The sequence below is a fragment of the Anser anser genome (assembly GCF_964211835.1).
Source record: "Anser anser genome assembly, chromosome: 1".
NCBI lineage: Eukaryota > Metazoa > Chordata > Aves > Anseriformes > Anatidae > Anser > Anser anser.
In genome coordinates this window covers 12,828,507-12,846,204 of record NC_139720.1, presented here as the reverse complement: position 1 = coordinate 12,846,204, position 17,698 = coordinate 12,828,507, and the positions used below count along the sequence as shown (strand labels likewise).

Genomic DNA, 17,698 nt, shown 5'->3' with positions numbered 1-17,698 from the left:
AGTAGAAAGACAGGAGGAGATTTTAATACAGTTTAATATGTAAAAAGGTTAAGTTAATGCCACATTTTCCCTTGCTGTTTGCCTTTATTCTGTTCTCATTGGTCAATATACAGGAACTATCCTGTATTAGTGTAACCTTTTCTGTATTTCAGTAGATTTTTTTTCTTTATAGTCAGCAAGTAGCTGATTTGATAGTTCCCCCTTTTTAATATAAAATCATAGGTGCAAATAACCTTGGAAAACTTAAAAAAAAGAATATTAAAGCCTAGCATTCCGGTTATGTGACTGAAGGAGGGGAGAGAAACAAGTATGTAAAAATTAGGTACTCTGAAATTTCCATTACAAGATTTGAGACCAGAGTGAGAATAAATAGTGGCAGGAGCAGTGGGTTAATTGTTTTCCATGCATTTGTGTCTTGTGGCTGACTGATGTGTAACTGAATTATACTGCCTGTGCAGCACAAACCCAGTTCTGATTAGATAAGAAAAACAACACAGAAGAGAAATGTTATGAACACTCTTGCCCTGAGAAAAGCTTCAGTTAGACTTCCCCCTATCTGGGGAATTCATACAAAAGAGAAAACCTTAACTGAGAATTGGTTTCCCATGTGTCTAATAAGGTGTGGGTTCTTATTCACTTTTTTTTTTTTCTTTTTTTTTCCCAGTTAACATTTAAAACCTCCCTGCCTTCCCCCAGCCCTGTGATGTTTGATACAGGAGGCTGTCTCTCTCTCTCTCTGCTCAGGCAGCTATTTTCAGAAAGCAAAACCTTGTCTTAAAGCAAATGTTTCTCGTGTGACTCTTGACAGATACTGCTAGTGTAGATCACTCACTGAGAGAGGGAAAGACCTGGAATTTTGTTCTGGGGCTATTTCTGCCTTTTTAAAACCCAGTGATTGTTGAAGAGGAGCTCCGGTATACCCACATATTGAAGTTGTACCAAGGTGAGGCCAGAGGTAAGGCTAAGCGAGGATAAGCAGGCCAGAAAGAACCCAGTTCCTCTTACAGCATATCCTCATTACTCTCTTTTCAGGATCAGAGACTGGTTCCTGTAGTTTTATGCCACACATGACCTCTTCTTGGTAATTCTCTTCTGGGTACTTCCAAGTCTGTACACAGTCTCCAAAATGGAGATAATATTATACTAGGGGGTAGGCAAAACTGATCAAAGTGATAAAATTCTTCCCTATGGGAGAAACACTCTTGTTAATAATGCTCCAAGAATAAGATTTTTGCATGTTTGTAGCACACCAAATTTGTGACTCATGATTATCCTGGACTCTACTCTGAGGGTGGTGAGGCCCTGGCACAGGCTGCCCAGAGAAGCTGTGGCTGCCCCATCCCTGGAGGTGTTCAAGGCCAGGCTGGATGGGGCTTTGCGCAACCTGATCTGGTGGGAGGTGTCCCTGCCCATGGCAGGGGGTTGGAACCGGGTGGTCTTCAAGGTCTCTTCCAACCCAAACCATTCTGTGATTCTGTGATTCCAAGTCTATACCCTGCAGTCTTATCTAGACAGTTATCCCCTATTTTAAATTGCACATCTAATTTCGTTACCCTTAAAGAAACACAGTGCACTTCAGTGAATTTTGTCATATTGAGTGCTTCAGTATGGAAAGTTCATTTTGAAATCTAAGTCAGTTCCTCAAAGCCTTCTAAGACTAATAACCTCTTGGCATTAAGAAATGTTACTATTTACCAATAAGTCTCCAGTTATTGATGAAATTATTGAATCGAGCTGGTTTCATCACAGACTCTTCAGAACCACACTTGTAATTTCACACTTGTAATCCTACTTCAGGAACAAAACATTCAGAACGTCCTTTGAGGGTCATTATTTCCCCATCCTGACTGAATTTCCTACAAGGTACTTTCGAAAGGTGAAAGGAAGATGCCTCATACCTTCTCTATCCCATTTTTGCACAAAGAAATAAAAATGAAAATAAAAAAGAAAACTAGACTGATATGACAAGGTTTGTTTTTCACAACTTATATGTTATTTTTTTCAACTTTTTGATAACTTGCCACGGATTATTTCTGAGAATGAAAGTTAAACGAATTTTAGTCTGTTAATGTATTTTAAAAGCAAGGGATGTGTTTGCTTTTCTCTAGTCTGCTACCAACTTTCTTGTCCTCCACGAGTTCTTGGAGATTGTTACTAATAGTCTAGAAATCACTTTCTCTAAATCACTGAGCATATGTGAACATCAACAAGTTCAGCTGACTTGAATCTTAAAATTCTTTAAGCAGTTTTCTCCTTAATCTTATCTCTACCCATTTCTTTTTGTTGAAATTGGTGTACTGTTCAGAAAATGGTCCTTCTGTATATCTCAACGAAGATTGATCGAAAGAAAGTACTGAATATTTCAGCCTCCTCCACATTCTCAGTGAGTGATGGACCTGTACTTTCCTTCTCTTCATATTTATTTTAATATATTTATGTTACCTTGTTACCTTTTACACTTTTCTTGCAGACTGCTTGTATATCATTCTGACACATTTTATCTTCCTTCCGCATCTAATGGGACACCAGCCACCTAACAGGTGTTGTAGCATCAAGCTTTGACTGTCTGAATCCTTTATTGGGTATGACCCTGTGGCATTAGCTCCTTTCATGGAAAGTGACACATTTGAATATCAGCCCCTTATTTATAAGAGTCATTTCAGCAAGCTGCCTTTTGTGGAGATATAAAGCTTTTCACATGAGACACCAGGATATTCCAAAAGATAAGCTTCAATGTCGCAACATCATCATTTTGCATGGTATTTGGTTTCTCTGTCACTTTGCACTTACAGATTTCATTTTTTTTTTTTGTCAAGAAATTAACATAAAAAATAGTTCCAAAAGTCTGTGGAGTTAGCCATCCCTAAAATTGCACCTTCAACTCCCACACCATTCAGGTGTAATTTTTTCACGACAGCCTGAGAGGATGCGTGCATCCTAATCACCAAGTTTTATATGCACAAACAGCATAGGAAAGGTTTGAGAGTGCAGCACTTGAAACCCAATATTTTAATCTCACAAAGCCACAGACTGCCTTTGGCTGTCTAGAATAAACGTTAACCTGAAGGTGTTGTTGCATGGGGTCTGTGTGTGGAGCTGTAAGAATGCAGGCTGAATGCGGTTTGGTGGCCAGGCATGCAAACCAGCCAACGGATCCCTTTCTGCTCCCAACAGGCAGGCCCTGTGGCACCCCCTGAAAAATGGTATCAGTTCTGATTTGTGACCTTCCTGGCAGTCTTCAGCAGAGATGACAAAGCCTGAGCGATCAGACGTTCCCACCAGCTGAAGGCTGGCAAGTTGGCTGGGGAAGCATGCATGTCTGTTGCTTGAGATGTGTTTATTATGAAGAAACACTCTCCAGCTATGAATCTGGCAACTTTTGCACACATTAATTTCTCATTGTGCTTCTTTCTTCCTATCAAATGTGGCCCTGGCTGAATTTTCATTCACTTTGATATAAATGCCTACCCACATCTACCAGTGCTTCTCCTGACCCGATGGCATTCGATAAGAAGAATGCTTCTCTTACACTCTTACAGTGTCCAAGCACAAAGTAAACACTGAATGCTTCCCTCTGCTTAATGCTTTTAAAGTTGAATATTAACAATTTAAATGTATTTATGAAAGTAGTTTGTATGTATGGGAAATGTCTCTTAACAAAATCTGTTTCAGTTCAAGTTAATTCAGACTCTCTATCCATGCATAAGAACAACTGAGCTATAAAATTGGGCAGCATGTTTTCTGGCAATAATGAGAAGATAATATTCCTAAGGAGTGTTTAAGTGACATCACTATTGATAGGTTAATTAGAAAGAAAATTGTAAAGCTTCTCTGAATCATTAGAATAAAGAGCTGCTATTACATGTGAGTTTTGCTGCAGAGTCTTTGTTCTGGCCATATTTTATAGTAATTATTACCTGTCTTGTTTAAAAAAAGCCAGTCAGTACATACAAACAAAATTTGAGAAGTAGACAAAAACAGTAGGAAACATACATAGCTTTACTGTAATAAAAGTTTTTCCTTGTTCAAACATACTTCTAAACCACTTGCGATAGCCTTATGTACATTTGCTTCTGCCAGCTTGTAAGAAACTGTCTCTGAGCAGGTGTATAGTTCCCTGTTGCACAAAATGAAATTAATTGCATATGCACATTTTCATTCCATGTTAAATGAGGAAATCTAATGATAAAAGCAGCCTCAAACGATTTGTGCAGAGGGCATTGCTATCTGTCATTTTATTAATGCATTTTCTAATTAAACCTCAGGAAAGAGACTAATTACACTTAATTCCTTTTTATATAGGCATTCTATTTTTATAACTGAACTTTTTTTTTTCATATTATTTGTTGCTGTTGTTATTGTTAATGAGTCCGAAAAGCTGAGAGATTGTCTGTACTTGGAAACTGAACAACATAGCAACTCCAGAACATCTATTTTGGTGAATTTCCAAGTGATGTCAAGCCCTGATATCACTGCCTGGAGTTAGACACAGGCTGGGTATCTGCTGTGCAAATTTCCTCACGGCAGAGGATTTGTACTGCCACATGTAATGTATAGCCTGGTGTATTTCTAGTCTTGGACTTCCTCAAGTGTATTGTAGGTGCGTGTGGCTTGGATGTCTTGGTAAGAGAAACAACATTTCTCTTTGGAGGAATTACAAGGCTGTGTGCCTTGCATTATTTGAAGCAACCACCCATGAAGGTATTGAGTCACAAACTCTTCTCTTTGATGGCCATCCAGCTGTTTGAGCAGGGAACCCTCCTCTTCACCTTTTTCTGAGAGAGGGAGAAATTTAGAATTTTATTACTGAAAGAGAACTTGGAAACTGGAAAATGCATAACTGAATGTCTGTGCACAATGGGGCGTGCATGAACGAAAATAGCGTTTGCAGTGGTGGGCAACTAAGGGGACTTATGGTATTCTAGAACATCTGAAGCCTTCGGCAGCATCGCTGCAAAATAATCCATGTATATGTGAATTAAAGATGTCAAAGATAAAAGGGAAATTCATTAACTTACTAGAGAAAAGTATATACCAGTACATTTTTAAACAGAGCTAGGATGACTCAGTGTAGAATAATGTAATGTTAATAGCTATTTCACCACTGCAATCATGGATGGGAATCAGTAGAGACTGTAAAAAAGGAAAAATAAAAGTTTCTGATATATTCTTGATGGACTCAGCCTGTCCCATTAAGCAAATGCAAAGTGAACTCAAGATTTGACAAGCAGATTTTAAAGATCCTATACAGAAGCCTAGGCATAAGTGTTCATGGAGAATGCTCCATCCAAAGTTGTATCCAAACAGGAAAACAGAAAAGAACATAAACTCTGACAAGTTGAACATAAGCCACAGAAAGATTCTGAGGAGGAGACTGATAAAACATAAGAGCTAAGAATGTACTTTCATACATACCAGAAGTGTGGAGCCTGTCAGAGAACCAAGATGTCAAAAGATAGCAAGATAGAAAAGACCACAGGAAAAAGATTAGGTGAATTCTTTGCATTGATGTTGACTGAAGAGGAGGGCAGCCAAAACCCTGCAAGGGGCCTGCTCAGCAGAGGGGTGAGAATGAGGAACTGGCTCCAATAGCAATGCCAGTGGGAAGATTGAAGAACAAATTGATGAAGCGAATAGGAAGAAACCACCAGAAGTAGATGGCACTCACCCATGACTGAAGGAATTTGGATATGAAGCTGCTGAACTAGTAGCTACAGGATGTAATCTGCTGCCTACTTCGGTAAACGGCCTGGTAGCAGAGGAATGGGAAGTGGCAAGTGTGACACCAGTCCTAAAAGACAGTCCTGGAAAATGACCAACTGAGTCTCACATTCATTGCAGCAGACGGATGGAAGCAATACGGAAGGTGAAGGTTAGCTGGCACATAGATAATTATGATATACGGGGGAAGGATCAGTGTGGCTTTTGTAGAGGGAAGCCATTCCTCACAGGCCTATTGCTGGCCACTGAAGGTGTCAATGACTATGTAGATAAATGAGATCTGGTTAGTACACTGACATTTTCAGAAAGCTTCTAACAGCAAACTCTTCAGTAAAGGCTCTGCTGTGATGGGAGAAAGAATAGGGTCTTCTAGTTAAGAGATTAAATTCAAGGGAAAAAAAAAAAGCTGGAAATAAGTGGTCAATTTTCACAATCAAAAGACCTTACCATAGTGATTATTCTGCTCAGCATATTTATAAGTGGCATGGTGAAGAGGCTGAAGATTGTGTGATAAGATTTGCAGGCAACATAATACCATGCAGGATTGTCAAATCTAAATGTAATGTTAAAAGCTGTGGAAAAATAGCACAATACTGTGTGTTAAAGCAGCGGGTGAAATTCAGTAGTGCTAAGTGCTAAGTGAAGTACATGTGGAAAATTACACACACAATCACTCTAAATTAACCATTACCCCTGAACAGAAAGATCTTACATTCTTTATGGTTAGTTCTCTGAAATGTCAGCCCAGTCAAGAAAGCAAACAGAATGTTAACCATTAGAGAAAGAATAGGGAATAAAGGAGAAACCATCATTAAGTCATTGAGGAGCAACAATATCTTTAAAAACTGCAAGTTTTTCTAGGGCTTTCACCTCCAGAAGAATGTGATAGACTGACAAATGGTTCAGAGGAGGCCAATGAGGATGGTCAAGGGTGAAGAAGAGCTCCCTTATGGAGCAAGATGAAATAGATTGCTAAACATTGGCCGGAAAAAGGTGGATATGATGTTGATCAACAGAATAAGGGATAATATGGATAATGAGGAAGCAATCATAATATTACTATGCTGTAGCTATGATTATTAATATTTTTTAATACTAATGTAAACATTCATTTTTGAAACTCATTGATATAGTGTATCAGGAATTTCAAAAGCATAAGCACATTCAAATAAATCATTAAAAGTAATTCTGGATCCTAAACATGAAAATTCCAGCATGAAAAAAATCTGTAAAATGGTGACTGCTGGAGGTTTGGATGTTGTTATAGCAGGTGAAGAATCATTTCATACATGCTCTATATTTCCTTTCCTAAGCCTCATGTGCTTGACCTTGCAGTGAGGATTCTGGGTTGGATGGTGGGCTGTAGGAATGTATCTAATATTTGTATCCTTTTACCTTCACAGGTGACCTCTTCCAGTTCTGACTTGTGGCAGCTTGGGATAACACAGAAGAGAGGCTGCCTCTGTTATGCCTGTGGCTGGACAAAATGTTTCAGGTGTCAGAGCACATAATTTGGTTTCTCCATTTTTTCCCTAACACTCTGGACTCTTAATTTTTGAATTTACAGCTAATTAATTTTTTTTTTTGACCTGGAAACCCTTATAAATATTCCATAAAATATAGATTTAAATATGGTGCCTGTCTGCCAACTAAGTATTTTATTCATAAAACTTCATACTAAACCATTTTAAGCAAGATTATTAACTTGTTCTTTTTCATAGGTGGCTTGAAGGACTTTTCTATTAGGCATGGATTTACAAAGATGCTTTGAATTCGTCAGATTGAGAACATTTTTGAGAGTATGTTGTTAATTACATGTATGAGAGGTGTATTCTTTCTCCTTATCTTTCTGCAAACAAATTCTAAAAAAAACCAACAACACAGCTTTTTAGAGAAATGCTGAATAATAGCTCACCTACAGTTAATCCAGCCTTGATTTATCATGCTTTTATGCTATCAAAATATATTCAGCATCCCTCAGGACCTCATTTTGCATTTCTTTGTTGTAGACGCAAGAATGTTGATCTGCTTTATGTCTATGTGTCAATATATTCTTCCTTGAGTTCTGCCAACTATACTAACCTGGCATGCAGTTCCTCTTACCACAGGCTGACATACAGCTCATATGCTCGAGTATTCCAGTTGAATTCCCAGAGATCAGATCAATCACACCCACTCTCTCTACAAGTGAGGTTGGACAGTGATGTATGTAGTAGGGAATTGGCACATGAATGAGATTACCCCAAAGGGACATGCAATTCGGTGGTAAAGCATAGCTAAACATCTTACCGTACTGTTCAGATGGATCACAAATCACAGAATAAATGGATGGGACAAAGAATATCTTTGTCTTTATGTTCCACTGTAATGACAGTGTTGACATTCACTGAATGCTTACTATGAAGGTAAGATTTATATTACAGCTTAAAGTAAGCCAGGTATGCCGCAGGATTTAAGGGTAAGTGCTACTTACGTAGGAAAGATTGGCTACTTAACTGACATGAATCACATTGTAGGCATTTATCTTTCAGATATGTGCATAAAACTATAATAAAATAGAGGCTGGTGGAGCACTGTATCCTCCAGGAGCGTTCTTGTGTCCCTTATGTGTGTGCATAACATCCATTTTTTAACATCTAAATATTAGTGACTTTTCAGCATGGTTTCTGACAGTCTTCTCAAGCCCTCACTCATGCTAAGTGCTCAGCAGCTGGCTCCGTGCTGCTCTCAGTGCACCACCTGGAGAAGACCTTTCTGTTTATTAGGCTCCTTTCACCTTTATGCTTGCTGTAACTACCATAAACCTGCAAGAAGTCTTCCAATAGCAATATCCACTTTTCTCCAATATTCTGAACATAGGACCTCATTGCCTTGTAAGAACTGGAGATTCACAGAAGTCACTCAGCACTCTATCTCCAAGGCTTCAGTTTTCTTTCTGATCCCAAATAAGACTCCAAACTTTGTTATGGCAAAAATTAAGCATCACATCGGCCAATCATTGGTTTAATTTTTGGTTACTGTGATTGCCCTACATGTTTGTAAGAAAGCAATGACTGAACAAGCCATATTTGCCTTCTTCCCATTTCCTTCCTGCAGCTTTCTTGGTTGTCACATCTACTGTGTGACAATTACTTGGCTCCTATTTTTAATACTTTTTGTTCTAATCACTATCAAGCTGAGCTGAGCTACTTCTTGCTCACCATACTTACAGGCTGCAACTGCCGGTGCATTCCACCAGAGATTGTATCGAATAACCCTCCAATGTGGGGCTAATCAAAGACAGAACATCTAAAACAGACACTGAGCTCTTCATTAATGAGAAATCCAGGTGAGGTTCCCACCAGCGAAGAGCCAATGCAAGCTGTGGGGTCTGCACTGCAACATCCTCTTAAAGATTTCCATTTATTGTAGAGTAAGAAATCATTCATTTTTCCTTTTGAGCTTTTAATCCTCCATTTCTGACAGGAAACAAACAGTCCTGTAGATGCTCTGTGCTTCCCTTTGTCAATGGGAAAAGAAAAAACTGAGACAACCCTATCCTCTACACAAACTTTTTTTTTCTTTTTTTTTTCTTTTTTTTTTTTCTTTTTTCTGGAGGGTCTGAAGAAACAAAGCAGTAATATGTGGAGTGTGTGGAATCACAAAGGTTAGGAGGCAGTACCTGTGTGTGAAGCTGCAGGTACCGCATGTGGTTGCTAGTAAAACATTTGTCTGTGGAATGGGAATCTCACAAAACAGTACATGTAGTAGTCCTTCCATTTCAGCTTGGATTTTGTCTTCTCTAAGATGCAACACAGCAGCTAGTAAAGATAGTTTTTAAACAGAATGGTGATGCATTACATTGTGACACAGGCTGAAAAGTGTCTGCGGAAGCTGTGTTACATTCCTAGGGAATGCTAGCTTAATTGTTGGAAACAGATTACTTTTATTGTTAAAAACCTATAAATCAAGGTCTGCTAAAAATGGATATAGTGATAAAGTGACTAGACAAACACCAAGCTAAATGTGTGTGACAACAAGCAGACAAGAAAGCCAAAATGGAAAAATCCTATGATGATCATCTAAGAAAAAAACCTTCTGCTTTGCACAGTATAAAAGCCTTCCCAGACACTGTTAGGACATAATTACCTGGAGCTGCTCTAAACTTTGCCTGCATTTCAGCTCCGCCTGTCTACCCAGCAAACCCAGAATAGCTCAAGTAATTTCTGAATGCCTGACTTGAGACATTCAGGAGTGTCCTGTTCTGAGTAGATGGGTTTATACTCCCTTGTTAAACTCCACCGTCGTACAGAGTTTCCAAAGTCCGGATAGATAGCTGCTTGCGTATTTCATACTGCCTTGAGAAGTCTGAAGAGTTGGTCTCAATCCTAATTAATGCCTTCTGGGGAATGTGGTTAGCAATAGCTAACTTTTATTTGACACTCTACTGTTTAGATGTGTGGTATTGAGGCTTTTCAAAGGGGACTTAAGCTAACATCTCCCATGGCTTAAGAAAGGGCTTTAATGTGAGGCTACGAGTTTCACTGGTGCCCTGTCCTTCTTGTTGCAAGCAAGGACGCAAAAGTTATGTCATCAGAAGAAAAAAATAAAAGCAATTGCCTGACCTTGTATTTGGGATGCTTACAGAGAGGGAAATGAGAGTTTTGAATACTGTTGAATGTTTGTACATGGATTTTGACAGCAGTTTCAAATGAAATGCTTATGCCTTCCATGATGTGAAACCTCAATTCTGTTTTCCTTACAAATAAGAGACAGGCTTCTTCTTGGCTACTTGCTTGTTTGGGTCCTTGGCTCTTGCATATTGAATTCTCCTTTTTGCTAGAAATATTTCTTAATGTAGGTGGATGAAATTTCTTGAATAAGGTTGGTGTGAATTCTGTTATCATGGGAAAGGATGAAATACGCAGACTGTGCTAATCTGCAGAATGCCATGAACCTGTCCACAGCACGGGTTGGTTACTATTATGGGGTGGCTCTCACTGCAGTGCTCTCTTGGCAAGCTAGAACAGACCAAAGCCACACAAATTCCTATGCAACAATAGCACAGAAGCTTATAATTGACACTGTAGGAATAGCCTTCCCCTTGTGCCTATTTTTAGCTCCAAGTCTGTACAAATGAAACAAAGAGAGGAGCATAGGCAGCAGAGAAGCAACAAACAGGAAAAAAGGAATGAAGACTCAGAGAAGGAATGCAAAGCACGACAGATATAAAATTCTGCAGTGTCTGTGTTTCAGAAGTCAGCTCTGCAAATATATTCAAAAAAATCTACAAAAGAATGAGAAAAATGATGTAGCAGGAGATATGAGAAAGCTAGTGATAGGGCTAACTGGTGTACGTGGACTGAGAAAAATGAGTTGACAAGAAAATGATACCAGAAATGTCAGAGATGAAAAGTATGACTTTCATGGAAGAAGTGAAAAAAAAAGATGTAACTCACAAAGTGACAAAATGACACAGATGTATATCGTGTATAAAAAAGCACATTGTGTCCTCATTCTTCATGAATTTCACATTCAATAAGCCCAATTGTGCAAGACACTCTGTATCTTTGCAGCCCTCAGCCACACGTTCTTTGTTTGAAGCTGGTTTCAATAAGCATGCTGGCTGCAAGAGATACCATTCAAGGCAATAAGAGATCTGTTGATCATATCTCACATGTCTCGGAAACACTACAACCATCCTTAACAATTCTCCTGAGAGATGTTAGTAGTCCCCCGCCTCTAAGACAGGAAGGGATAGAGATCTGCAGGCAGGGCTCAGCTGATCATTGTCCTCAATGTGATATAAGAAGAAAAATATGAGTTATCATGAGCTTTATCTAAATAGACCTATAAAATTGTTGCCAGTAGAGTCTGAATTTTCAAAGGCTGCAGGGACTGTGCTCCACATTGTCTGTGTTATGTCTCTCATCTCTGGTGACAGATTCAGCTTGATATTACAATTACTGAGTGTGTGTGCCATATTCTTGTCCTGCTCTGAGACTAGATTTGCAGTTTGGTTTTCCAACATTGCCATCATTGATCTCATCATGAACTAGTTTCAGATTTTTTTTTCCCAACAGACCTCTGCCAGTTCTGGATATAAGACATCAAAGATACTAATAATTCTCCAAACTTTTCTCCTGGTTCTTTTAATACATTCTTGTATTATGGAGCACAGATATCATCCTGTTCTCTCCTCTTAGCCATTGTATGGACAGGGTATTGTATTTCTGCTGTTCCCTCATCCTGAAGAAGACAAGTGGATGGAAATAAATCTGTAGAGCTCAGAGGTCCCAGAGAGTCTATCTGCCACTTAAAGTTCTGGATAATCACTTTTCCATGTATGTTCTTTTCCTTATATCTAATGAAACTTTTCTTCAGTGCTTATAAGCTGTAAGATATCTTGCTGCTTGTGAACATTCATTTTTCAAGTTCTGTAAACTGTTGCTGCAGCAAGCTTCAGAATTAACCATTGTAACTTGATGTCTGCTCAGCTGACAGAATTAAGAGGGATCTGTATTAGCTTCCAGCTTAGTGATCAGGTTTCCCCCTAAAGAGGTCATTTGTAAGCAACCTTCATGAATCTGACCCATGAATTGCAGTGAAATCCTGCCAAAGTTAAGCATGGTATTTGACCTGACATATGGGTTTATATGCAGCTACACAGTTATAGCTGTGACTTGCCAGCACTGGCTGAGAACAGTTTACCCACTATGCAGACAGAGGACACATGAAGATACTCTTACAATAGACTTCTAGATCCTTTGATGGACATTTCCTTCCCATGTCTTGTGACAGATGAATCCAAGTTAAGTGAGGATGTATGCCTAGGCTTTCTGCAGAACCAGTCTGAGTTCAAATAAAAGACTCAGTGCACGTAAAAGTACCAGGACTAAGAATAGGGTAGTAAAACTGTGAAAGTTTAAAAATTCTTTTTAGGGGAATAATTTATTAAACTTTAAGACATACTGCAGTGTCTATTTAGGCTGGCAGAAAGGGGTCCTTGGGTAGAAAAGCAGTATGCAGGCAAGACTGATGAACTTTGTATGACACCAACTCAGTAGTCCTTTCAGGTTCCCAGAACAAATCAGCAGAAAATTGAAATAGAAAGCTACATCAGTCACGAAGGGCAATTAAACACTACTTTAGATCTTGCATTACTAAAATGGAGAGTTCCTCAGTGGATTTGTTTCCAATAAAAGCACAAACTGCCTGGCATGCCATTCTCAGGGGGAAGGAAGATCAGGACTTCTGAAAGGAAAAAGTGAAGGGATAACAAACTTTATGAAACCTTTTCCCCCTTTCATTAATCTTTTCAGAGCCAGACAGTTCTGGCAGGGCCAGTGGAAGCCCATCACTTACAATGCTTGCTCTACTCATTCTATGTCTGTTCTCTCATCTACGCTTCAATTTTGGTTTCACTTTCTTCCTATCGTCTATTTTCCTTCCTATCTTCATCATTGCCATTTGGTTCAATTTCTGTTCGCTCCTAGTGTAGGTATATTGTATTCCTTTCATGCTTACCTTCCTCAGTAATGTGCCTATTCTATTTCCTTTTACAAGAGGTAGTTCCATACCAGCTCTTTATTTACATCTGACTTCCTATAATCTCAGATTTTAGTTTAAATTTATTCTCTGTATCTGTAATGCATAACACTGTGAGACGTATTTAGACCTCAGAATCTTTTAAATGTGTCCTGAGAGACTTTCACATTTTTTAGCATGTGTCCAAGCAGAATACAGCTGTGGGGCTCATCCCATCACCAAGGTTTTGTAGTGCCCACTGAGTACAAACTACAGACTGACTTGGCTATCTGGAGCTGTCTTCAGTTAGACATTGCATTGCTTCAATAATACAAAATTATAGACCCACGACTATAGACGTTGATTTATTAATATGAAGTACTTTATATTCTTTTATTTATTTCTGTAAGGAAGGAGATTTATGTCAATATGAATGTGCCTTTATTGGGGTTTTTGCTGGCTTATAACTAGACAGACAACAAAATGTTATTCATTGAACACATTTACTAATTACACATACATATTTTCATTTAACATCTTTCATTATATCCTCTTTTATTTTTTTCCCCAACAAGTTAACTGGTTTAATTTTTATTTTCTTGTATTGGTGAATAGAAATAATCGTGGAGTTACTTGAATTATTTTTTAAATTTTTTTTTTTTCTGTAAGTATGATCTGCACCTTGTGTTATCTGCTTAATGTTTTTCTGGAAGGCTTCAGCTAAATCAAGAAAGGCTTTTCAAGGAGCAGGAAACAGGAAGCAAAATGCTAATGGAGATAAGTAGACCATAAGAAGAACTATTAACCGGGAAACATTCCTGATAAGATCTGACCACATAAGCACCATTTACTATTCGAGTGCTGAAAGTCTGGGATCAGAGAATGTGATCTTTAAAGAAGATAGTATATGAAGTGAGAAGGACTGAACAGATTTTTGCATATTTTCCTATAGAGATGCATCTGTGAAACAGAATGAAATAGAACTGCAGCAAGCAGGCTGGTTGTCCCAGCCAAGAAATGGGAATAAACCTGCATTATTGACAGAAGATGTAAACTTAGGAAAGGAGATACAAGTACTGAAATCTGCTTTATTTACTCTTCTTCCTATGTCCTCTGTTCCTTTCAGCAATTAAATGATTCTTTTTGTTTTTCTATTTTTGTTCTGAAGAAGCTGTTTTTGAGATAGTTCTGGCCATCCATCAGTTACAGGTCGCTGGAGATAAAAGTCTTGTAAGTTCCAAACCCACTTGTGACTGTCAGGTTAAAATGGCTATTAAACAGGAGAATAAAACCCAAGATTCAATAACAGAGCTGGAGGGTAAAGCTGGTTTCAAAGAATGCTACTTTTAAAGGGGAGATAAAACTCCAAGTTACAGCTACTTAAGCAAAATTATACTTGGCCACACTCTGTGGCTATACCAGAAAGCTTTAAACATTATTTTAGAAAATAAATTAACATTTTTTTCATGAAAAGTTACAGGCCATTTCCTAATGAAATCGTACTTTCCCTACGTATATAATATAAAAATACATACCACATATATATATATGCATATAAATTTGCATATTTAGGCTACTCACAGGGTGGATAGTCTAACTTTGTTCTGTGATATGATGCAGAAATTTTAATGTTAGATTTCTTTTTTTTTAATTTTTTTTATTTTTCCTTATAGAGGTTATTACTTGACATGAACCCCTCTAAAAGCATTGTTCTTTAAGGCCTATTCTCTTAGCCATATGTTTCCAAATACATGATTCCAGAGCTTATTAAATCCTCAACTTTTTCCTCATCTTTAATCACAGTGGGGCTGATAACATACATCTTGGTTAAAGCTTTTTATTAGGAGCAATCGATTGTGATGGTACTACAGTAAAGGAAAGAATAATAACACCCACCAGAGAAGATATTCTTGAGCTAAAGTTCTAGCTGCAGCATTTACCTATGTTTCACACAACAAATACTGTGGGAGTAGTTCTCAGCTTCCAGTTGCCTGCCTGGTTTCCTCCTCACAGGGACTACTTATGCCATTGATCCCCCATGCAAGCTTCGAGTTGGACGCTCACGGACTTGAGCTCCGTGGTATGACTGAGCACTAACTGAATTCTAAAATTCTACAAAGTGGGCAATTTAAGAATGATTAATAAAAAAAATCAACAACAAAAAAAAAAACACTGAGTTATAAACAGAAAGACTAACTGTGTATTTAGATTGATGTCAATGCTCTTTCAGTATGAAGTCAAACTTGACGAGATTTTTAGAACTGAGAAACAGAATCCGCTTAATAACGACAGCATTTGAAAAACCTGTTATTATTACTGTAAAGAACACAATTTCCTTTGCCTGTCTTTATACCTAAATATTGGTTCAAGAATGTCACACTAGTTAGATATACAAAGAAATATTTTTGTCTTGATTTTTGGTAGTCTTTTTCACCTGTGGTTTCTTTGTCTTGTTTTCATGTACTCGCTACTCTGCAGGGTATCAACAACCCTTAATGAGTTATTTTTAGGCCATTTTTCCTATGTAGAACGTATATGTATATATATATATAAATAACTGAATTTCTTCCTTGCGTGCTTTTATCAAATTTCATATTTAGACATGGTATTATTATTACTTCTACCACTACAGGACTCAAATGCATTATGACCTATGCAGCCAAATAGTGAAAATTGATTCCTACAAACAAGGTTGAATTATATCAATTATATCAATTGAATTATATCAATTGAATTATATCAATTTGAGGTTGAATTATATCAATTGGTATTGGTTCTTTAAAACACAATCAGAAAAAAACAAACAACAAAATAACCACACCTGTTTTCTCTTTGATCCCATCACCAAATATATCAGTTAAAGTTGACAAAAATTGTTACAATGTATTTTACTTACTCTCATCCTTCCATTTCTTATTGCTGGTCCATCTTCTGCTAATCTCAGCACAAACAAATCCATTTTGTACTCCCTTCCTCCTCGAATACTAAACCCAAAACCTTTGGCTCCCTTCTCCAAATCAACAGTGAAATAATCAAAGTCCTATATAGAAAAATACAAAATGAAAATCAATTAACTATAAATGGCATAATATGCATTCAAGAAAACTTTAAAATACATGTTTTCAAATATGCACCTAACCAATTAATGTAAGAAAATTCACTTTCAAATTATGTTTCTGCACAGTCAGAATAGATGAGAATAAGAGCACCTATTTCTGCCATTAAAAGCAAACTTTAGCAATCAATATGTAAATGACTAAGTCTAAACTATCCTGAAAGACATCATCCAGCAGTTGCCTGGTACCAAAAGTTCTCTGGATGGCTTCCATATTCCCCGTCAATACATTCATGGTACCCAAGTGCAAGGCTTTAAATCTATGCAGAGTGCTGATTTAGCAAGTGGGGCAGCAGACAGTTCCTGTACAACACCATCATAACCTAAAAATTAGCAGGAGACACACCTCCTAAATTCCCAGCAGAACGCAACCTGGTCAGCAAGCTGGACTGCATGGAGGCCCAAAGTGCAGCAACTCTCCTCATTTCAGCTAAAACATGTGCTTTGAGGAGGAGGTGGGAAGTGGGAGGTTTGAACTCCACCCTTTCTACATCCTACAGGGACTGAGATTCATCATTCCAGGTTTTCCTTGGTGGACCTAACTACCACCACCACAGAGGGGTCCAGGAAGGAACTTGTTCTGTTGCTTCTGATCCATTGGCAGCCAAAAGTACAAAAGCCATGGGGAGAAGGATGAAAACAGGAGCAAGCTTGAGTTGTATACACCAGTGGTTAAAAAATTAAATGGGATTGTGAGAAATGGGCAGCTAAGGCACCTCTAGATACTAAGAAGTGTCTTATAATCCTATAAGATATGGGGACAGATACTTGTTTTTTAGACACTGAAATGAATAAACTTGTCAGAAGTTTCTCTGTATCACGTTTAAGAATTTGGATATTTTCATTAAAAGAGTTTATGTATCTGCCTTGAAAATATGGACACAAAAATAGCATCTATATATGGTTTCAGCATACAGTGTCCAGACATTTATGCTGTGTTATTTAATATATTTCTGACTTTTTTTCCTTTGCAGTTATGTGAGAAAAAAGCGGGATTTTTCTTTTCAAAGTCTGAACTTTAAGCTAGATCTTCAAACATTCTCAACTGTCAGTAAATATTTGTCATCAGCAAAATCTTTTCCAAGGTAACATAACTGTTCATCCAAGGTTTATTTCTCTGAATTTGTGAGATCATGCCTGATGTCAAAAAAATTTGTTATACAAGGTAGTTTATCCTCATCCAAACTATTACCTACACAAAACTAAATTTTATCAGGCAGGATTCGCTTGTATTTACTTATTTATCTAGATTTTATAAAACCTTTATTTTCAACAATGCTGTAGAAATCCCATCTCATCTAAGTACTTCTGCTGATGCAAGGGAAGCTTATTTTAGCACTTTGATTTTAACTCTCC

General features: G+C 37.8%; 1 protein-coding gene across 16 annotated transcripts in view; it reads right to left on the bottom strand.

Moving 5' to 3' along the window:
• The window catches only part of MAGI2 (membrane associated guanylate kinase, WW and PDZ domain containing 2), a 773,420-nt gene that overhangs the window by 26,231 nt on the left and 729,491 nt on the right, over window positions 1-17,698 (bottom strand). For all 16 annotated transcript variants that reach the window (XM_083811051.1, XM_083811061.1, XM_083811062.1 and 13 more), the window contains one exon: window positions 16,124-16,267. In XM_083811051.1, coding sequence (XP_083667177.1) covers window positions 16,124-16,267 — 144 coding nt within the window. The remainder of the gene's footprint in view (window positions 1-16,123; window positions 16,268-17,698) is intronic.